The sequence below is a fragment of the Zootermopsis nevadensis genome, unplaced genomic scaffold (genome assembly GCF_977971745.1).
Source record: "Zootermopsis nevadensis isolate Lab colony 2312 unplaced genomic scaffold, Znev_1.0 Znev_ptg000006l, whole genome shotgun sequence".
In the NCBI taxonomy this organism is placed as follows: Eukaryota; Metazoa; Arthropoda; class Insecta; order Blattodea; family Termopsidae; genus Zootermopsis; species Zootermopsis nevadensis.
Genome location: NW_028259138.1, coordinates 6,477,157 through 6,496,900, shown reverse-complemented (window position 1 = coordinate 6,496,900; position 19,744 = coordinate 6,477,157). Strand labels below are relative to the sequence as shown.

Below are 19,744 nucleotides of genomic sequence, written 5' to 3'. Positions count from 1 at the left end.
AAAAAGTCAGTATTAAATATTGTTTTAATAATTTAAAACACATCACAATAGTGTGAATCTCTGATGTAATTTCCAAAAGCCAGATAGTCTTTACAAAGAACAGAATTTCAATAGTAAGAACAACAATCTGTAACATATTTAAAATTGCAACCAAATAAAAACAAAGCTAAGTAAATAATTTCTTATAGACAGTTTAATTCCTTGCCTGTTGTTGTGGATCAATGCAAAGTGGAATACGAATTGCTTGAGTGGTCAAAATTCCATTCTGAACTGACAGCTCATCCGGAGGTAACCCTTCAGATATCCACCTAAAGAAACAGCAAAAATAAAAGAGGTCAATTTAATTATCAATACCAAAATCTGTACATGCTATGATACAAACACTGTTATCTTACCTGCTCATCTCAATGTCATTAGTTAGTGTCATTTCTAGCCTCAAGGGTTTGGATAAAGGCACATCTCGACCTCGCAGATCCTCTTCCCAGTCTTCATACACCATCTGATGCCGAAACTCCCAAGTGAAGGCTCCAGTGTAGCTCACAAAAGATGCTGAGATGAGGCAGTCCCCAACAAGTCTATCCCTTTCTGCTTGTAGATCAGCCAGTTCATGAGTCCACCTGAATTACAACAAATGTAAATGATAACAAGAAGCACCTTAACAATTTTGGGACATTAGGTTCTGAAAGAGGTTCCATTTAGTTCATTTGGTACATGTGTGTAACAAAAAGCAAAAGAGATCCAAAAGTGGCAATGTTCTCACCGAATGTTTTCAGAGTTCAAACCAGAGATGAGCTTGTCAGCAGCAATGAAGCATCTCTGCATGACATCCATTTCTTTCTCTAGTTTGTCTCTCTCCATCAAAGTGTCATCATACTTCAATCTAAGAGGCTTTAAATCTTCCTCTAAAGTGTTAATCTCACTGTAGATCTTGCTCAAGTCTTGTTTGGCCTACAAACAGAATGAAGTTGTGCAACCAGTTTGTCCAATATAGACCTCTATGAGCAGGTCTATATTGGCCAAACTGGTAGGGAATTTAAAATCAGATTTAAAGAACATGTCCACGACATTAGATTCAACTTAACAAAATCAAAATATGCCCAACACATCCTCGACCATGGACGATATCATAGACATATAAGCGAACAGAACGCCCATGACTCCAATGTGTTATTTGACCTAGCAATGAACAGAAAAAAGTAAATTCCATATGCAATAGTTGGTCACCCTGATTTCAGAGTTTATATATACCCTACACACTTTTAAAACCTACAGTAATGCCCACGCATTGAAGTTCACAGGCACAGATGACTCAACCACGGCTCACCGTAGACCAACAACGGGAATCAAACCTGTGGACATAAATGCTAAGTGCCCAATATAATACACCAACTCCTGTGCAACCAACGTCTAGTGAGGTGTTACATAAATATGGTTTTGTAAAACACACACCTTTTATGCCCTGTTAAATACCATAATCTTTTTGATTTGTATTATATGATTTAACTTATATTTTGCCACTGATGATGACCACTTGAGGTTGAAACGCATTTGGCATTAGTGTCATTCAAAGTGTAAACAGTTTTGTTTGTATACATACTTTATATTTCTATACACTACATGGTACTCAAAGTTTTAAGGTCAAATGACTTGGACTGAACAACCACACTGAAGAAATCCCTACTAAATTCTGCATCAGACTTACTACTCCCAATTCAGAGGTTCATAATAAATAATCACCCACCTGTTCACAATGTCCTTCAAGTTCGGAGATGTGGTCTCTTTTCGGCTGCACATCTCTGTAGACAGTGCAGTAAGCCAGAACAGCTTTCACAAATCTCAGCAGTGTATCTCCAGCATTGCTGATCTGAGCCATCTGATCAAGTTTTGATGATTTCTAGACATTTTAATGACACTGGTTATAATATTCTGGATGAGAAATATCTTATAAATGAATCTATTTTTTTTAATTTCCCCTTTAAAATGACAAATATTGAATAACTGAACGCACATGAGAATCAAAATGGCTGTTAACTGAGATGTTTTGACATGGAGGCAGTAAACACCTCTGAAACATCAGTCAATATGTACATGGTGCAACATTCCAGAAGACAACAGTCTTTATACTCATCACCATGAAAACCTGAAATCTCACCCACAGACATGATACTTCAAATGTGCATCGGTCAGAAAGGAATCAAAAATGTATAAAAAAATTCTCTGAGCAAAGAATGTAAATTGAGGGCACTTATGCAGAAAATACTGAGGAGAATATCTGAAATTATGAGAGAGGAAATAAGAGGATGCTATATAATGGGAGGCTTTATAGTGCACTCTTCAGAACATATTATTATTAGGGTGATAAAGCCCACGGAGTGAAAAACAGGCAGGATGTATAGCACACACAGGGGAAATTAGAAATGCACACAAAACTTTAACCTCCACACAAAGTGGTTAAGTTGTAGTAGTCCTGCTCTGTATTAGGGAGGTCTCGGATTCAAATCTCTGCCCAGAGACAGGCTATACTGACTGAAGTTTTTCTTGGTTTTTCTTAGTTCCTCCAGGAAAATGCTGGGATAGCACCTTAAATTACGTAGGATTTGAGGTTTTCATGAGGTGAGTCTGAAGATTGCTGTCTTCTGAGTTGTTGCACCATGTAGTCTGGCAATGTCCACCATCGTTTCAGAGGTCATGCTGCCTCTGCCATCAGGGCCCTGGGCCCAGGGCCAACAACTCAGAAGACAGCAATCTTACCTTAAATTAGGCCATGACAGCTTCCTTTAATATCCTTTCAAATTCATTATTCACCATCATCCTCTCAGAAATAAAGTATAAAACTTTTAAAAAAAAAAATGAACAGAACAGGCCACTTGGTTGATGTGGGAATAGATTTATTGGAGGTGCTAAAGTGGATCTTAAAGAATGGTGTGTGATAGTATGGACTGGATTAAATTGCCACATCCAGTGGCAGGGTCTGGTAAAGATGATAACAGACCACTGGGCACCATAAGATGGGGGAATTTCTTCACTGTCAACTTCTCAAGAAAGAGATTAGTATTTGTCTGCTTGAAAGTCATATTGATTGAGTTTATTTAATGTAGAAGTACAATACTGATATAATTTTTGTCATTAGTTTCTTACAATTGTACATGATGAAAAGTATAGGAACATAGGCCTAATTAAAATTTGATACCTTCAAGTAATATATCAGCCCTAAGACACTGGTGTGATTTGTAACACAGTGTCTGAGAGGTCTGACATCATAGGAAACTGGTTAATTGATGTGTATCTCATGCTTAAAATATGTATTGGTGTAATAACTCATAAACTCCAGGATTGCTTGAAACAGCTGGGTATCAAGGTAGCAAATGCATTGGAAAAGCATCTACAACGATATTGTAGTCCATTGTCTTCTCTGAGTACCATGTGTTTATAATACATGACCTTTCACGCCATAAAATTTTGTTACCGGTATGCATAAAAAATTCTGGTTACATTAATTCTGAATCTTCCAATGACATTCTGTAAAGTTATGATGGAAATTGCAACCTCTTATATTACCTTCATATGCGCTTTTATTGTTCGAATCTGTGTACCAGTAATTAAATCACAGTTGGTTTCTTGAAGTGTTTGTAAAAAGTTTGGGTCTGCCATCATTTCACTTGCTACCTTCCAGTCAACTTCCTTGTATCCCCTGATGATAGCCACACATTCACTCACCACCATTACTGGCTCAGGAGGGGAGGACAATGATCTGAAAGGTAAATAAATATATATCAACCGCATAATAAAAGAGGGACATACCCAATACTCCAACATGGTAATGTAAACTGGTCAATTAAAACATGGTGACTGCTACTAAAATTAAATTCATGAGCACAGTGAAATACATTAAAAGGACTAAACACAGAACCTATATTAGACAAAATGTCAAAACATAAAATCAAATTGAATTCAACAGATAACTTGGGTCCGAGCAGGTCAAGAGGTGACCTAACTCCTTGACTGCTAGATGATGGTGTTCTGTACCTAAGTCATAACCATATGAAGAGACAGAAGGTTTATAAAACTGCATTCATATATCCATGTACATCTTACTTTTCTTACTATTTTTAAATCATCTGAAACTTTATATGGAAGTTATGCTATTATATGTTACCCTACCATCACTCTTATAAAAATAATACTACCAAAAAAGCAGATAATTTTCATGCCTTGCACTAACTGATCTTAAGTTATACTGTTTCAATGAAAAAGCTGTACAACCTTTAAAGTAAAACTGAACCTGATTTCAGTGATGTCATTCTTGTCCAGTTTGCTGAGGGCAAGGCAGGCTTCTTCTAATGCTGGTAATGCTTCAGTCAATGCCATTTCTGATTCTGATTTCTCAGCTACTATTATCTTATTCAGCTTCTTGATTTCAATACTTTTTACAGTAGCAGCTTCTTTCCTGTCGGTCACCTTTGTGGTTGCTGTAATAAAAAATGAATGTCCTCTTACATAGTTTTAAACACATATTTGGAGAATTCTTACTAAAATTTGGTTCAGAATTTCCAATCTTCCTACTTCCTATCTAAATACCTGCAGATTAAAATATAATAAAGCATAATTTTAACTGTTGTTTGAAACATACTATCTGACCCAAAATTTTCTCCCTTGTCTTAATTTTAAGAACTTTTGTATACACAGTGGGTAGGTCTACAACCTAATTGATTACCTTCTTTAATTTCTGAAAGAAGATGTTCACAAGCTGCAGTTTTCTTAGCTACTACTATTTTCTGTACTTCCAATGTTGTACTAAGGTGTTTCAGTTCATCAGAAGCTTCCAAAATTTTAGTCATTCCACCAGCCAGCTGCTCACACTGCAATGTAAATCACACACACCTGTATAACCAACTACTCTTCAACTGTCACATATGACAGTTGCAACCCTCAGCAAGGCCAATAAGTTTGGAAAAGCAACAATTTTAATGTAATCATTGTAATATAACATCAGCACATCTTAAATCAGCTAATTTCATAGTTGCATTAGCAGTAATTATGATTTAAAACAGCAAAAGCTGCACCATTGCCTATGTTTGTACCTTTTTGAACCCACAGGAAGGTACTATGATACAAATAAACTGTAAATGGCTGTCTCCTGAGTTGTTTCACCATGAAAACCTCAAATCCTACACAAATAAACTGGTCTACTATTAAGTCTTCTGTTAATAAAGGATGCAAATACCACAGCTACATTTCCACAGACAATTCACATTATAATTGAAAGCCCTCAGAGATGAAGTCATGGAAACTACAGGACTCTATTTTATTATGAAAATGGCAAACTTCAAATCAGAGATTGGCAGGCTACATGCTTCTTCTCAAAAAACTAAGCACATGTCCTTCACTAGCACAGAAAATTCATAGTCATTATTTAAATGGTGGATGCACATATTCACGTGTTATAAAATAACATTAAATATAGTGTTGAACAGAGAGTATTTATATATAATACTTATTTAAAGATAGGAGGAAATGTAGAACACCTGATAGTATTCGTGCTCAATTAGAATCAAATCCAAAATCATTATGTCACTTCGCTCTTCAATCTAGAATGCCAAGTTGTACACTCACCATTGCAACATTGCACCCACTGATAATCAATCCCTGTTTATTCAGCCTCTACCTCACTGAGCAAGCTTCCATGGCTCATACAAAAAATTGCAGAAATACAATAAGCTATACCAACTTACAGATTTTAGATTATTTTAATGCTGACCCCATGACTCTTAATTGGAAGTGATATTTCAGAAAAATCAGGTTCAAATTTAGGAGGATGAGAAGGCAGAAGAATACATTTCTAGACATGCTGAAAGGAATTTCTGGTCATTTTCAAGGACTGTTGAGATTTATTGTACTAGTTCCTTTGGGCAGATAAGCTAGAAATCAGTTGAAAGTTGTATGGCAGATATACTTATATGTACTTCAAAAGGGCAATGAATGGTTTGTAATTATGTACAAAATGGCATTCATAACTCTGGGTTTTAACTCTTTATTCACACACCTGTGCCTTTATGTAGGTGTTTTTTTCATCCAGTAGTTTAAGATACATTTGAATGAAATCCAGGTAGTGTTTTGGTGTCACATAGTTCTTCCTTTGTAGTTTGAGCATAAAATCCTGTGTGTATGCACCAATACTGGTGTGAACATGCACAATGTGTTCCACAATCGTCTTCTGGAAAGATTCTGGGATTTTTGGATTCTGAAACATAATATAATGAGTGAAAAGGGAACCTTCAAAGAAGACCCCTTACCATATGATTATTTACAAAAAAGACCCTAGCAGATTCAACATTTATCAGTATTATAAGCCTACTTAAATTTTTTACTAGTTTCTATAAAATGAAATTTGTGATAGCAATAAATGCTTTAGCCGACAATCTAGATTTTATAAGAGTTTTTAAGTGTTCTTAGTGCTCTAGCATGAGTGAAGAACAACTTATGGGCCCATCCATGTCTGTCTTCTCACACTTTTTGCAGCAATAGGAGTGGCAATCAGCTGTTGGAACCATTGTTGCCAAACAATGGATTCCAAGCGTTCCAAGTGAATTCATTTGGTTCAGAATGAGATCCAGTGGCAGGCTGTCATGAACATAGTAATGAATTTGAGCTCCATAATAGGCAAGGAATTTCTTGAATAGCTAAGCAACTCTTGGCTTTTCAGAATGATTCTGCTCCATGGTGTTAGAAACATCATGTCACTTAAAATATGGAAAGGATAAAAATATATATATTCCAGTTTGATGGCAATAATTAATGTACCACTGGAATGTAAAACTGTGTATGCAAATATAGGGAGAATCATACACATACATCCATATTCTGTATAACTCCTTTGTGTTTTAAATATTATGGGTCTAAATATTCTGATTAGTTAGAATATATTGAAAATTTAAAATGTTTCAAATGTATAGGCCTACTATTAGACATTATGAATGCAAATGGATTGGTAAATTGTATGCCTAAAATTGTTTATTTATTACTACTGTTAGCTATCTTAGTCACCACAGCATGGCACATCTTCAGGTAGCAAATGGATGAAAAGGCCTCCAACTATGTAAGGCAACCGATATTGTGAATACATTGAATATGCAGTAGCAAACCGTTAGTAAGGGGTGGCAGAGGGCTAGATACTCCTCACCATAACAAAACCTGCATAATATTAAACAAGGTTTTGAACTGGGCAGGTTCTTACAAACATTGCAAAAAGCATTGTGGTTGTATGAAAGGTGGACAATTTCTTGACTAGCTCAGTGACCATCGGTTTCTCAAGGACTCAAGGAGTTAGCCTCATATGCTATTTATTGAAGCATATGGAGGGAAGTATGGGCTGTTAGTTCTTTCAAAAACTTATTGTATCTGAGATATGAAGTTCTCAAGGAGGTCAAGATATCAGTTGTGGTAGTCTGGGTTGGGAAACCATCTGGTCTTGAACACAGTAAAACTTTTGGTGGAACACATCAAATCTATCTTCAGGGAAAAATTTGTGAGAGTTGATACACCCCTATGAAGTATTGGTAATCACACACATGATCAAACGCTGTCACAATCCATAAAACCACATGTAACATTGTTTCACAGCAGTCCAACATTTACGAACAAGAGTACTTACTGAACAAAATGACCAAATACAAATTTTAAATACTGGAGCCAGGGTAGCTCAGTCAGTAAAATGACTTGCTATGGGACAGCCTTTTAAATTTAAAAACTAATGTTATAGGCCTAACTAGTAACTTCATTACCTCTGCCAAGAATACACTAGCAACAGCTACAAGTGCCTGCCGTGGCCAGGGAAATAACCAATCAATGCTTGTGTTATTGATGAGACCTGGAAAATTGCGGCAGCGATTTCGAAGTATGTCTCCTAAAGGTGACATGCAGAGTCCTACATGTAGGTTGTTGTTGCATGCAGTCGTAAAGAACTGCCACACTCCTGACCTGAAACACAAGGACGGTTTCTTCTTTTGCTGCTCTATTGAAGGGGAAATAATTTACAACATTTTAATATTTAGTTTTAATCAATATTTTGTTAAAAGCATAAATGTATACAAACTACACAGTGGGTGGGAAGTAAGTAGGCATTAAATAATTGTTTTGCATTGGAAATATAGAGGTTATAACCATTTATCAATGCCTACTTACTTCCCACCCACCTGTATAATTTAACCTGTTATTTTGTGGGTGTGAAATTTGACTTATCTCTCTGAGAACAGAAGAAATTTTTAAAGTTTCTGAGAACAAAACATTTGAATGCAGACTAGTTGATACAACAATGAACTGAAACAATTATAATGAAGAGTTTCATAAATTGGAATGGTGAGTGAATGGTTGCTATTCAGGGGTAGACAGGTGTTAGTAATAATGGGACTTAACAATTTTTTTAACTAGTGGTATTGGTAACTTTTTATTTTATGCAAAACAACCATGTATAGCTCTGTAGACAATGTGGGAATGGTATGAGCATTTAGACACGCCTAACTTAAAAATTATTAAACATATAATTTGAAATTAAAAATTTCAGAAATTTGTCTATTTTAACAAATTGAATAGGAACTCATTTCTCTACCAAAAGAAATGTAAGGAGATTGAGATCTGTAAGATGACATTTCTGCTGAAAATTAAGAAACAAACAAAAGAACCAAAATCAGGATATTACACAAAATATGAATGCTGCAAGAGGCTACTAATTAAATGTTCATTGAAATTAAGCATACACTGGTACGAACAATTACCACACATAGTTTTATTTTAGCATAAGAAATTAAACTAGTGAATAGATGTCACTTAGGGAAACCCTCGACCAAGTGCAGAGATCAAATGAGGAAAATAAACAAAATACAGCAGGAAAAGAGTGAAACATGAGTCTAATTATAAATGGGTAAGGTTTTGTCACAAAATGACCTAACCTCAAGGAAACTCAGTGGATAGTCAGAACGAAAGAAAATACACACCTTGTAATTCCAAATCCTGCAGCCTCTGATGCATTTTGAATTGATCCACATATTTGTTCCTTCTCATCATCGCTGAACAAAGCAGGGACCATTCCAGTCATTAGCATGTTGTTGATTAGCTCTAGAAAGCCTAATAAAATAGGTACAGTTACAGTAAACTTGCCAGCAGACCACCTGACTTTCCAATCCTGTACTCAAACTCATAAATCTAATCTTGAAAAATACACTGTTCATAGACACTTTTCAAGGAAAGTGTTGGTAACACACTAGAAGCTCTGTAACTTCAGAAATAAACTGCAGGATTAATTTAATTCAGTTAAGCCCAAATTTAGGATTAAATTTTCCTAATACCAAATATTTACACTGTTTAAGAAAATAAAACATTTAATATATTTTACTAATATAACATTGCTATTGTATTATGAAAGTATAAACTTTGATAATAACTTTTTTGTTTTATTCTAAGTGATGACTGTTAGATACAGCATCAAAAAGTTATGTAATGTATGGCAGTGGGCTCCTACCTTACAAGATATCAACATTGTTTATTTAGCTAATATGTGATGTAATCACAGTTCCTCTAACACAAAAACAAATTAAAATATATAATACCCATTAACATAGCCAAAACCAATCCAGAACAAGCAGTATCTGTTGTTACACTAAATTGTGAACAATTTAGCTACAGTGTATTCTGATCTGGACAAACTTGCCTTCCTCTGCAACCTGAGCGGCTGTGAAAAGAAATACTGTCGGCTTCCTATCAACCCCAACCAGCTTGTATAACTTCTTTAAGTCTTCCTTGAAGCTTGCCTCTTTATACCCTCTGCTCAGTGTTATCTGGAACACTCCACAACCTGAAAAAAATAACAGTCCTGAAGTAACTTCTCCCTTAATCATGATTAATATGTTATAATCACTTCAGGAGAAAAAAAACAAGCTGGGAAATGTGTACATGGCATAACAATTCTGGTACATTCACTCTGCTATAAACAATCTGTACATCTTGACTGGACAAATTAAAAGTTGTCTGTGCTCATAACCCTGCCAGCAATTTGATTTATAGCCACAGCAAAGCTATGTCATGATCTACCTTTCTCTTTGACTTTATCTTTGTTCCTGGACCCACAGGAAGACATTGACACAAACATTAATGTAATTAATGGATTTATTATAGATGTTTTGGTCACTAGAAGTCTGTGGACCAAATGTCACACCTATTTTTCTACAAACAGGTCTACATCAAGCTTGGAAGTCCTCAGGGATAATGAAATCAAGGAAACTATAATAGGATGAGAATTGATGACAAAATAACAACACGCAAAACATATTGCTAACTTTGATACCATGAAAGAATATGTATGTAACTTCTCATTATGACTTCCAACCTCAAGAAGTAAAGTGATAACGTCTTATTTCCTATTTACAAACACAAATGTTCTCAAAACAAATTTCACTTTACTAAGGTCATGCTAAATACTACCAACAAGATCTTGAACCTTCTGGACCACAGTTCCAAATCGCTCTTGGGGTGTGCTTTTCAGTGTTATCATATTCATAAAAGAGCCTAGGTAAAGACTGTGCCTCCAGTTTGATTAGTATTACTGAATGAATAACACACTGGCTCCCAAGCCATTTTTGTCAAGCATAAATTTCATCCTTTGAACCACCAGTATGATGACGGAGGCAGTATGACCTCTGAAACGTTGGTAAACATATACCATACTACACAGTGCAACAACCCAGAAGGCAGAAATCTTCATACTCACTGCTGTGAAAACCTCAAATCATACATGTTAAACTTTCATTGTTTCAGAATCAGTCCAGACCACAGGGCCCAATCCATGTGACTTTTTGTTTATTGGGAAGTTGTTCAATGTTGCTTTCACTCATTACCTGCAGCAAAGGCTGCTAGGCGCAGAAGGCTCTGCTTCCCACTTCCTTCAACCCCTATAATCATTACATGGCCCCTGTGCATTCGCAACACACGGTAAATTCTGGTGAGGTGCTCAAGGGCATCATCAAATAGCACCAGATGGAGTTTGCTATGTCGTTCATTGTACTCCTCCAGAATCTGAATTAAAACAGAAACAGCATCCTTACCAAATTTATGCCTGCTTCTAGTAAAATTTGACAGCCTTAAAATTTTGTATCTTAGGTTTTAGTTTAGTTAAGGAACTTCTTTGAATTTATAAAGAAAGGGAGGGAGGTGAACAGTCAGCTACAGGATCTGGTTAATTTACCCCAGTGGAATAAGTCCATAGTATTCAAAAGCTGGGTGGAGCAGACCTTACGTACACCTACCAAGTCCAAGGAGCACAGTCTGTATTCTGCCCAATAAAACGGTATGATCAGCACAGATCACAAGTTAATATCTTCTATTCCTTTTCTTGTATCTTCATAATGATGAATGTTCAGTTTAAGCTGTCAATAAACATAAAGCTGTAATTGAACTGAATAAGACTAAAATTAAATTTGCCTACAAATTAAAAAGAAAAAGGAAAGAGAGAAGTACCACACCATTTGATCAAAATCTTCTGAGTGGTCTGTGGGCACACAGACATGACATAGCACTTATTCTTCAATTGTATGCACTTTGTACAAATAGCACACACTAATTAACAATAAAAATATAAAATATTTCATATAAGAGACCTGCCTCTTGGAAAAGATAGTAGACTGCATCATAATCCAATAGATCTTCATAGATTCGTGGTTCATCTTCACTTAAGGCATTCCTGTAGTCTCCAAACAGTAAGGGATCCCTCATGATGTACTCCAGGTCTTCAGGGAAACTCTCTTCCAGTCTCCTTGTCATGTGTTCCCACATTAGTGTTTGGTCCTAAAAATGCAACCCTTTTATGCAGAAGTCAATGGAAAAAATATTTACAAAAGATCTGAAAGGTCACTCCACAAGAGTACACATAATTCTCAAATGCATTCTTTGCAATTTGTACACCCTATTGGTTATTATTTTCATTTACTGCAAATACAGACCTATTGCTGCACTCAATATCAACTGCATGGAATAATGTTTCAGACAAAAGTTGCACACATAAATAATATCTATTATTTATGTCAGGTTTCACTTTTTATGGTGACTAGTTTTTTACAAAATCCATTAGTTCAATTTGATCTTCACATAAATAAAGAACAATCTGAACCAATATTAAATTAGTTCTACAACTTTTTACAAAGTATCCCAATATCATAATTCATCAAACACATTTAGTAGCTTTAAAGTGACATGTTGGATGAATGGAGATAGAGAAACACACACTATATAACACAACCTCTCTGTTGGTATTTCATTCAATACATTTAGGAAATCACACTTCATCACACAGATCAGTCACTTAATGATGTTTAAGTATGCAACTGCTGTTTATTCTGAGAACCATACAGGAGGCCTGCTCATAAATGAGTCCTGCATTAATGAACGTCACATAGTTATAACTGTTAAAAAGTTACTGCCAAGGTGGCTGTCTTCTTAACCACTGCTGTGAGAACCTCATATCCTACTGACTGACCCAAGATAAAAATGTATGTATAATAAATAAAGCAGTCCATGGAGGTGTCATAAGTTTGAGATCAATGTTGTCATTTCACAAAGTTTGAATAAGAATGTTTTCAGACTATGTCCATGGATAGTTATCTACTTTTCATTTCATGTAGTCAAAGGTTTGTCCAATCTGTTTAGGTTTTCTTATTTTATATCCATAACTTTTTGACTATGTCTCTCTTGTTAAGTAGTAAACATTACATAATAAATAGTTACACTCCTTGATATATATATTTCTAGTTTTAAATTCAGTTTGTTCTTCATTCAGCATTCTGGCACATGGTGCTCTGAAGATGAATTTCAGGAAATTTCTTGGCAACTGAGGATGATTTGGTTCAGTGATAGTATACAACATTGTGTATTTTTCATGTGCTGTAAAACGTAAGACAGTAAGACAGAACCTACCTCCATGCTGATAAGCCGGTCACAGAAAACCCTGATGAATTCATTTCTCCACACCCTGATGAAGAGACCTGAGGTCTTTATGTAATCAGCTGTTGTAAGAAGCATGCCTGCACATATCCGGGACAAATCTCGGAGATTAAAGACGTAATGAAACTTGGATGGTGTTTGAGGAAGTTCCTTTATCACAGCCTGGAGAAGCCAAAAAACATTTAGTCAAGTGATTTGAGTGGTGTCAAAGTACTAGTCTACAATAGTACTGGATAAGACTTAATATAAAAAATTGGAAATACCACAGTTGCAAGGCACACGCAGTACACTTTAGGAAGATGAGAAAAGCATTCACAAGTTTTGCTGAAAACCTAACGGAAAAGACCTCTTGAGAGAATCAGATTCAGGGTGATGAATAATATTGAACTATATCTTGTAAAAATGGAGTATGAGCATGCAGACACATGTATTCTACAGACCAAAGGTAGGGCCCCATGGTAGGCACCTATGAATATAGAAACGGAACTCTAGGCTTAAGTTCAACATAAAACTTGGCATGTCTTAACCAGCTGAGCAACCATGAGATTCTCATGAAGAAATCTGCTTCATGAGGGAAGTTCTCATAGTTAACATGAGATATTTTATTGTGTGCATGCAAAGCCTCTTCAGTTAACAAATTTGACTCAGGAGTAGGCCTATACATATACATGTATTCAAAATGCATTGCTTCAAATCTGTATACTGCATTGGTCCTTCATGTTAATATACTGCTGAAACAATGCTGTTTTTACAAGGGTTGTTACAATATAAATATTCTTCACACTTTTCCTTCAGATTGTATTACACATATACCATATCAAAGAAACAGTTCAAATAAAAGTCATAGACCATAAAAGGCATATTTTGTGTTATAATCTTATATAGTTTATTTGTGCAAATGGCCATTGCAGATATGAATGATTACAATTCGTTCTAAATAGAAACCAACATGGGACACAACTTAATTCCCCTGACAACATTCAGCAAAGATCAAAATACTAAATTTAACTATGATCCGTCTAGTAGATTTGAAAATGAAACCTGCTGATTGGCCAGACAGAAGTGCTCCATAATTGGTTACATTTATTAAATCTGTGCAGAGAACACATTAAAAGTAAGATGTTGCAAATTATACATTTATTTCTTGTAGTCTAAGTAATGTTGTTTCTGTCATGATATGCTGATCCTTGTGACAGTGTAATCTTAAACTCTACACACTGTGATCAGGTGTCTGAATCCCACTTTTCACATGTTCTATGTAAATAGAGTTGTTATGGTAAACTGGTCAGTCTGTAATCTGTGGTATCCTACCTTCTGTCCAATTAGAATTAGAAACTATAATTAGAATATGCCAAGGCTGAAGCATCAAGAAAATGAAGTATCAGGTGGTATAGCAGTATAGCACATATCTGTGTATTATTTACTTGTGGTTTATTTAACAACACTGACATTAGCTCAGACTATATGATGTTGAATGATAGGATAAGTAAATAATGAATTGGAAAGGATGTGGAAGGAAAAGATCATAGCCTAATTCATGGAAAAACCTCAGTCAGGATATCCAGTCTCAGGACTATGATTTGAACTGAGGGCCTTCCTAATATAATGCAGTAGTGCTAACCACTTGACTGTAATGTTTGGAAAACAGGCCTAATATCTTTGGTGCTCAATAACAGGGGCCTGTATCAATGCAAATTACTTTTGACTCTGGCCCTTTTTACCGAGCACAAAATATATGTTAGCAACATGCTTCACCTTGGCCATTCCAGAAAGATAGAACTCTGGCTTCTCAGTGTAAAGTTCTTGGGTTCTATATCCGAGAAGTCCATGTGGGATTTGTGGTGGACAAAGTGGTACTGGGGTGAATCTCTGAGTGTCCCAATTCTCCCCTGCAAGTCACCCTTTCATCAACCATCACTCCATTATCATTCTTATTGTCAGGGTCTGCTGCATCAGATGTGCTTAAAGACACACTGCCAAGGCACTCAATTTGACTTCACTGTTATTGTCTATGGTATTCCTCACCTTGTACAAACCAATCATAATTTCAACAATGACTGCCACTGTTCTCTGTATATCCTCTGCAAAGGTCACAGTGTGTCCTGCAAGAATGGACCTGTAGATATGCTTGATGGTGTCATCAGATGGGAAAGTCAAGTTAAAGACACAAAATGTGGAAACAAAACGTGGATCCAATTCATTCCTCCCTCCACCAGCTTTGCCCATTGCTGCAAAAAAGCCTGCAAAGAGATATACAGCCATCACCATGTGTACTGCATCACGGTTAGATGGCTAACAGTCTGACTCCCAATTCAGGGGATACCAATGTTCAAATATTGGCCTAAAGATTGACTATACCATCTACGTTATTTATACCCCCAGACTATGTGTACAAAACTAGCTTAAAACAGGCCAATACTTTTTTCTTCCAAATCCTTCACAATTTATCAAGACTAATTTTTCCATTTGACACTAGGTACATATAACAAATACAATTAATAAAGCATTAGTGTACCATGTAGTCTTCTGGTTATATACAAACACTTTGGAGGAACATTCTGAAGTATCCTCAAGCTTAAAATTTGTTCCTTGGAAATGTTGGTATATGCGTATAAGCAGAAAGCTAAACTGCCCAACAAATCAGACAACCACACTCTAAACTCATAATGAAGTAAAAAACTCAAGTGCTCCAAAGCAATGATTATTCAGGTACTTGATGACACTTTTCCAAATGCATAAATTATGTAGTATTGAATGATAATGTAATTGAAACTGATGAGTTGGATAGAATGTGGATGAAAGTGGTCATGATTTATTTCAAACTTACTGTCCCTCTACATGCAAAAAAGGCTTGAGAAAAACCACAAGAAACCTTAGTCAAGATAGTCGGTATACTGAGATTTGAACCAGGAACCTCCAGAATAAGCAACAGCAGTGCCACAGTGACATTTGGTACAGAAACAATCAATCAAACAAACAAACAAACAACAAATCAGTCATCTGTCTGACCACATCCATATAATTCTACACGTTGCATATGTAGGGCCTAGGTCTGTTGGCATATTTTTGACAATGGAAGCGAAAACAAAGTTGATTACAAATAACACTCATAATTGATTGAGCTTCTGAACTTTCTCCATGGATTGAGTAGGCCCAACAACCACTAAATTTATGTTAGTTAAAGTGAATAAGAAGATCAAGCTTGGGCCTGTAATGGAGAAGGAAATATAATCATTACAGTATCATGCAATGGACCACAGAGCATACTAGTAAACAGGAACAATAGAATACAGCATTAACTGATATCACAATTCCTGCTACTGGAAACATCAAAAAATAAAACAATTAAAAAGATACCTTCTTAACTTCCTGCCTTCCCAGAATCACACTTAAAACACTACATTTTGCCTCGTTTCAAATGTAACATACACAAAATTCTGGACCTAACAAACCTGAAAATAGAGAATTTTAAAAAGAAATCTATGGTAATATACACACACACACATACCCATATCTTTAATGCTTTTCCAGTTTAGCTCTTTCCCACGGTCATAGAATCCTCCTTTTTCAAAAGTAAGTTTCAGCAAAGCAATTGGTTGCTGGGTTCCATACTCATCCACCTGAGAACATGAACAGATTAAAGTATAACAAGTGAATCCTGGTGGAAACCTAGTCCAAAGCATGAACAGTCTGAGGATCAAGTATTAAAATTCAAGGCAGAGCATGAAAATCTGTCCCAAGATCCTAAGTTATTGTAAGATCCTTATGATATCTGATTAACTATCAAAACCCTAACACTTCTCTGTTTGTAATATGAATAAATAATATTAACTTGTAATTTTTGAAATAAACATAAAATTTATCGCAAAACTTTCATGTATTTATACTACATCCAGTGTCCCATAAACAAGCTACTTTGGCTTTTGGCTTTAGGCTTTTGGCAGAAGTAGCTAGTGCCTCTCGAATGGATGCATATGAAACAGATGTCGGTGTATAGCAGTGGGTATTATGGATTTTAACATTCCTATGCGGGGGCGGGGTGGGGGGGAGCACTCTGAACACAATCAGGCCATGAAACCAATGTGGGATAAACTGAGAACAGACACATTCCCAATATCTTTCATATGGTAGGCTGTGTTGCTTTACATTTAAAGTAGGGGCAATATCCATTAGAAATAAATAATGTAATTGCTTTCTTGTACACTGTGTCCCTCATCTCTCACTGCTGCGGCACACACAGCTTATACATGTGTGAACACATATATGAGGGTTACTTCAAAAGTCATGGCAACTAATTTTTTGGGGGCAAACATGTTATATTGAAGAAAGTTCAAAATATACATATGAAAGGGCACAATATACTCCTCCGAGTGGCGTAGTCAGATCAGGTAGGTGTGAATGGGTGTAGGTATAGTAGGCAAGAAAAAAGGCACATTACGGAATAACCTTTCTTTTATTCTTAAATCCTCAAAAAATTCAACTGTGACCATCCTACATATTTACCCGACCATTTGCCATGTGACTATGACTTAATACTCAGATTGAAACAGCCAATACGAGGGAAACGCTTTCATACACGAGAGGACATTTCGAACACAGTTCGGCGCGAGATGGCAAGATTTGGAGATGGTGAAGCTGATGGTATTTACCGTCTTCCTCATCGTTGGCAGCGAGTACTTGATACTCGTACACTCGAAGACTACTTTGAAGGTTGCTAGCCTTTATGTAAGAATTCTGATTTAACTCACATTGAATTTTTGAATTTTTTTAATCACAATTGAATTTTTTGAATGGAAAAAAAAGGTCAATCCATAATGTACCTTTTTTCTTGCCTACTATACCTACACCCATTCACACCTACCTGATCTGACTACGCCACTCGGAGGAGTATATCGTGCCCTTTCATATGTATATTTTGAACTTTCTTCAATATAACATGTTTGCCCCCAAAAAATTAGTTGCCATGACTTTTGAAGTAACCCTCGTATTTAACTCCACTCCTCATTTGGCCAGTATCTTTATGCTGCAGATATTTAACCACCATGAGCTGCAAGTCTAAGTTCAACTCCCTGGATAGCAATTATAATTACTGACCAAGGATTAAAGGAAATTACTATGTTGATGACACCACTTATTCCACATCCCATAATCAAAGTCCACGAATCTCCAGCTTACTTAATTCAAGACCATTATGTGATCTTCTGAAGAATTTTTGATGATTTGCTACATGTGAATCAAAAATAGTTTTAATATAAACCTACTAATGCCATACTTATATGCATAATTTCACCTTCTATGCTAGTACAGTGTTATATCACTTCCAGATTATCATAATCAGTAAATACAAAATTAAACATGTCTGTTCACAAAAGTAATCTCTGTTGTAAATATAAAGTATATGCATTGAAAATTAATACAATTTATACAGTGTTTTGCAGAGACACAACTACTACTTAAATGTGGGTGTACCTATTTTTAAATGTCTGATATTTCAAAGTTTGCATGAGACTGGTAGGCCTACACATATTCCTGCTGATGCTGTTTAACTTTTAACTTACTTGAGGTATGTTCAGGTCATCAATAAAACAAACCAGTTTCTTCCCTGCTGGAGGACCATATGTGCCTTTTTTTCGTTTTCCCAAGACTGATTCCAAATTCCGTTGCAGATCCAGTGATGTAGTTTTGGAGGAGAAGTTTATATTCAAAGTCATCTGAAAACCCAAAACTTAATATTGATCACAATCATAAATAAAGGTTAAGTATAATCAATTAATTTAAGTGAATAATGATGGTACACAGATCACTTCAGGAGCACTTAAATTACAGAAATGCAGTCAAACCCAAGTACTATAAAATATTATTAGTTAACCTTTTGAAACACAGACCTCCTCTAAATATATTTAAAAACCAGTTCACACTTCAAAGAAAACAATGCATCACCATTACAAAGATCAATTGGTTAATGTTGTTTAAGCAAATAATCATTGTTTATTCTGAGAATCATTACACACTCATAAACACACTACATGCACAACACTCAGAGATTCTGGATGTTAAATTAGGTGGCACATACAGTTATCATTGTGTTTTATAATTAAGATAATAATGTACCATTATTATCTGTATTCTTTATGATATAATTTGATGTACTATACTGCCATATACCTTGAGGCACTGAAAAAATCACAAAAATCTACAACCAAACAGCCAGTCTCCAGGACAAGATTTGAACCTAGGAGCTTCTGAATAGGAAGCATAAAGTTAACCTGTCAGCCACATTTGTCTTTTTTATATAATTATTCATGTATTATGTTTAGATTATATTAAATATGATTACCTTAGAATGATTTATTATGTACTTTTGATGAAGCAGGCCTATTAAAATGTTCAGATCTGTACATATTTTTGGTATCCCAGATGTGTGAGTACTTACATATACATCTGGGTTTAGCTGTCTGAGAAAGTCTTGAATAACTGCAGTTTTGGAAGTTCCAGTTTCTCCAACCAAAACTACTGGCCGCTTAACCTAAGAAAAAAAAGAACATGTTTGGAAATGCATGCATGGTATATCAATTCTGACATATTTATATGACCTTCACATATTCTAATAGTTTAAGCTCAAATCCAGCAGAGCAAGTGGACAATTTAACACTTCCCTCACATGTGAAGGACAAGAAGTCTATGACCATCTAGGCTATTTATGAAACTGGATAAAAGTCACAAAGCCTTTGTAAAGTAAACAAATGTTACTCCATGAGAT

At 35.7% G+C, this 19,744-nt stretch overlaps 1 protein-coding gene across 1 annotated transcript in view; it reads right to left on the bottom strand.

Moving 5' to 3' along the window:
- Dhc98D (Dynein heavy chain at 89D) overlaps window positions 1-19,744 on the bottom strand; it is a 286,807-nt gene that overhangs the window by 18,531 nt on the left and 248,532 nt on the right. The window contains exons 46-63 of the mRNA XM_087343616.1: window positions 19,418-19,510; window positions 18,543-18,695; window positions 16,493-16,604; window positions 15,010-15,224; window positions 12,958-13,146; window positions 11,650-11,832; window positions 10,887-11,064; window positions 9,704-9,847; window positions 8,991-9,120; window positions 7,782-7,977; window positions 6,044-6,241; window positions 4,715-4,859; window positions 4,283-4,469; window positions 3,559-3,751; window positions 1,742-1,894; window positions 761-948; window positions 396-617; window positions 206-308 (exon numbers count right to left, since the gene is read on the bottom strand). Coding sequence (XP_087199742.1) covers window positions 206-308; window positions 396-617; window positions 761-948; window positions 1,742-1,894; window positions 3,559-3,751; window positions 4,283-4,469; window positions 4,715-4,859; window positions 6,044-6,241; window positions 7,782-7,977; window positions 8,991-9,120; window positions 9,704-9,847; window positions 10,887-11,064; window positions 11,650-11,832; window positions 12,958-13,146; window positions 15,010-15,224; window positions 16,493-16,604; window positions 18,543-18,695; window positions 19,418-19,510 — 2,982 coding nt within the window. The remainder of the gene's footprint in view (window positions 1-205; window positions 309-395; window positions 618-760; window positions 949-1,741; window positions 1,895-3,558; window positions 3,752-4,282; window positions 4,470-4,714; window positions 4,860-6,043; window positions 6,242-7,781; window positions 7,978-8,990; window positions 9,121-9,703; window positions 9,848-10,886; window positions 11,065-11,649; window positions 11,833-12,957; window positions 13,147-15,009; window positions 15,225-16,492; window positions 16,605-18,542; window positions 18,696-19,417; window positions 19,511-19,744) is intronic.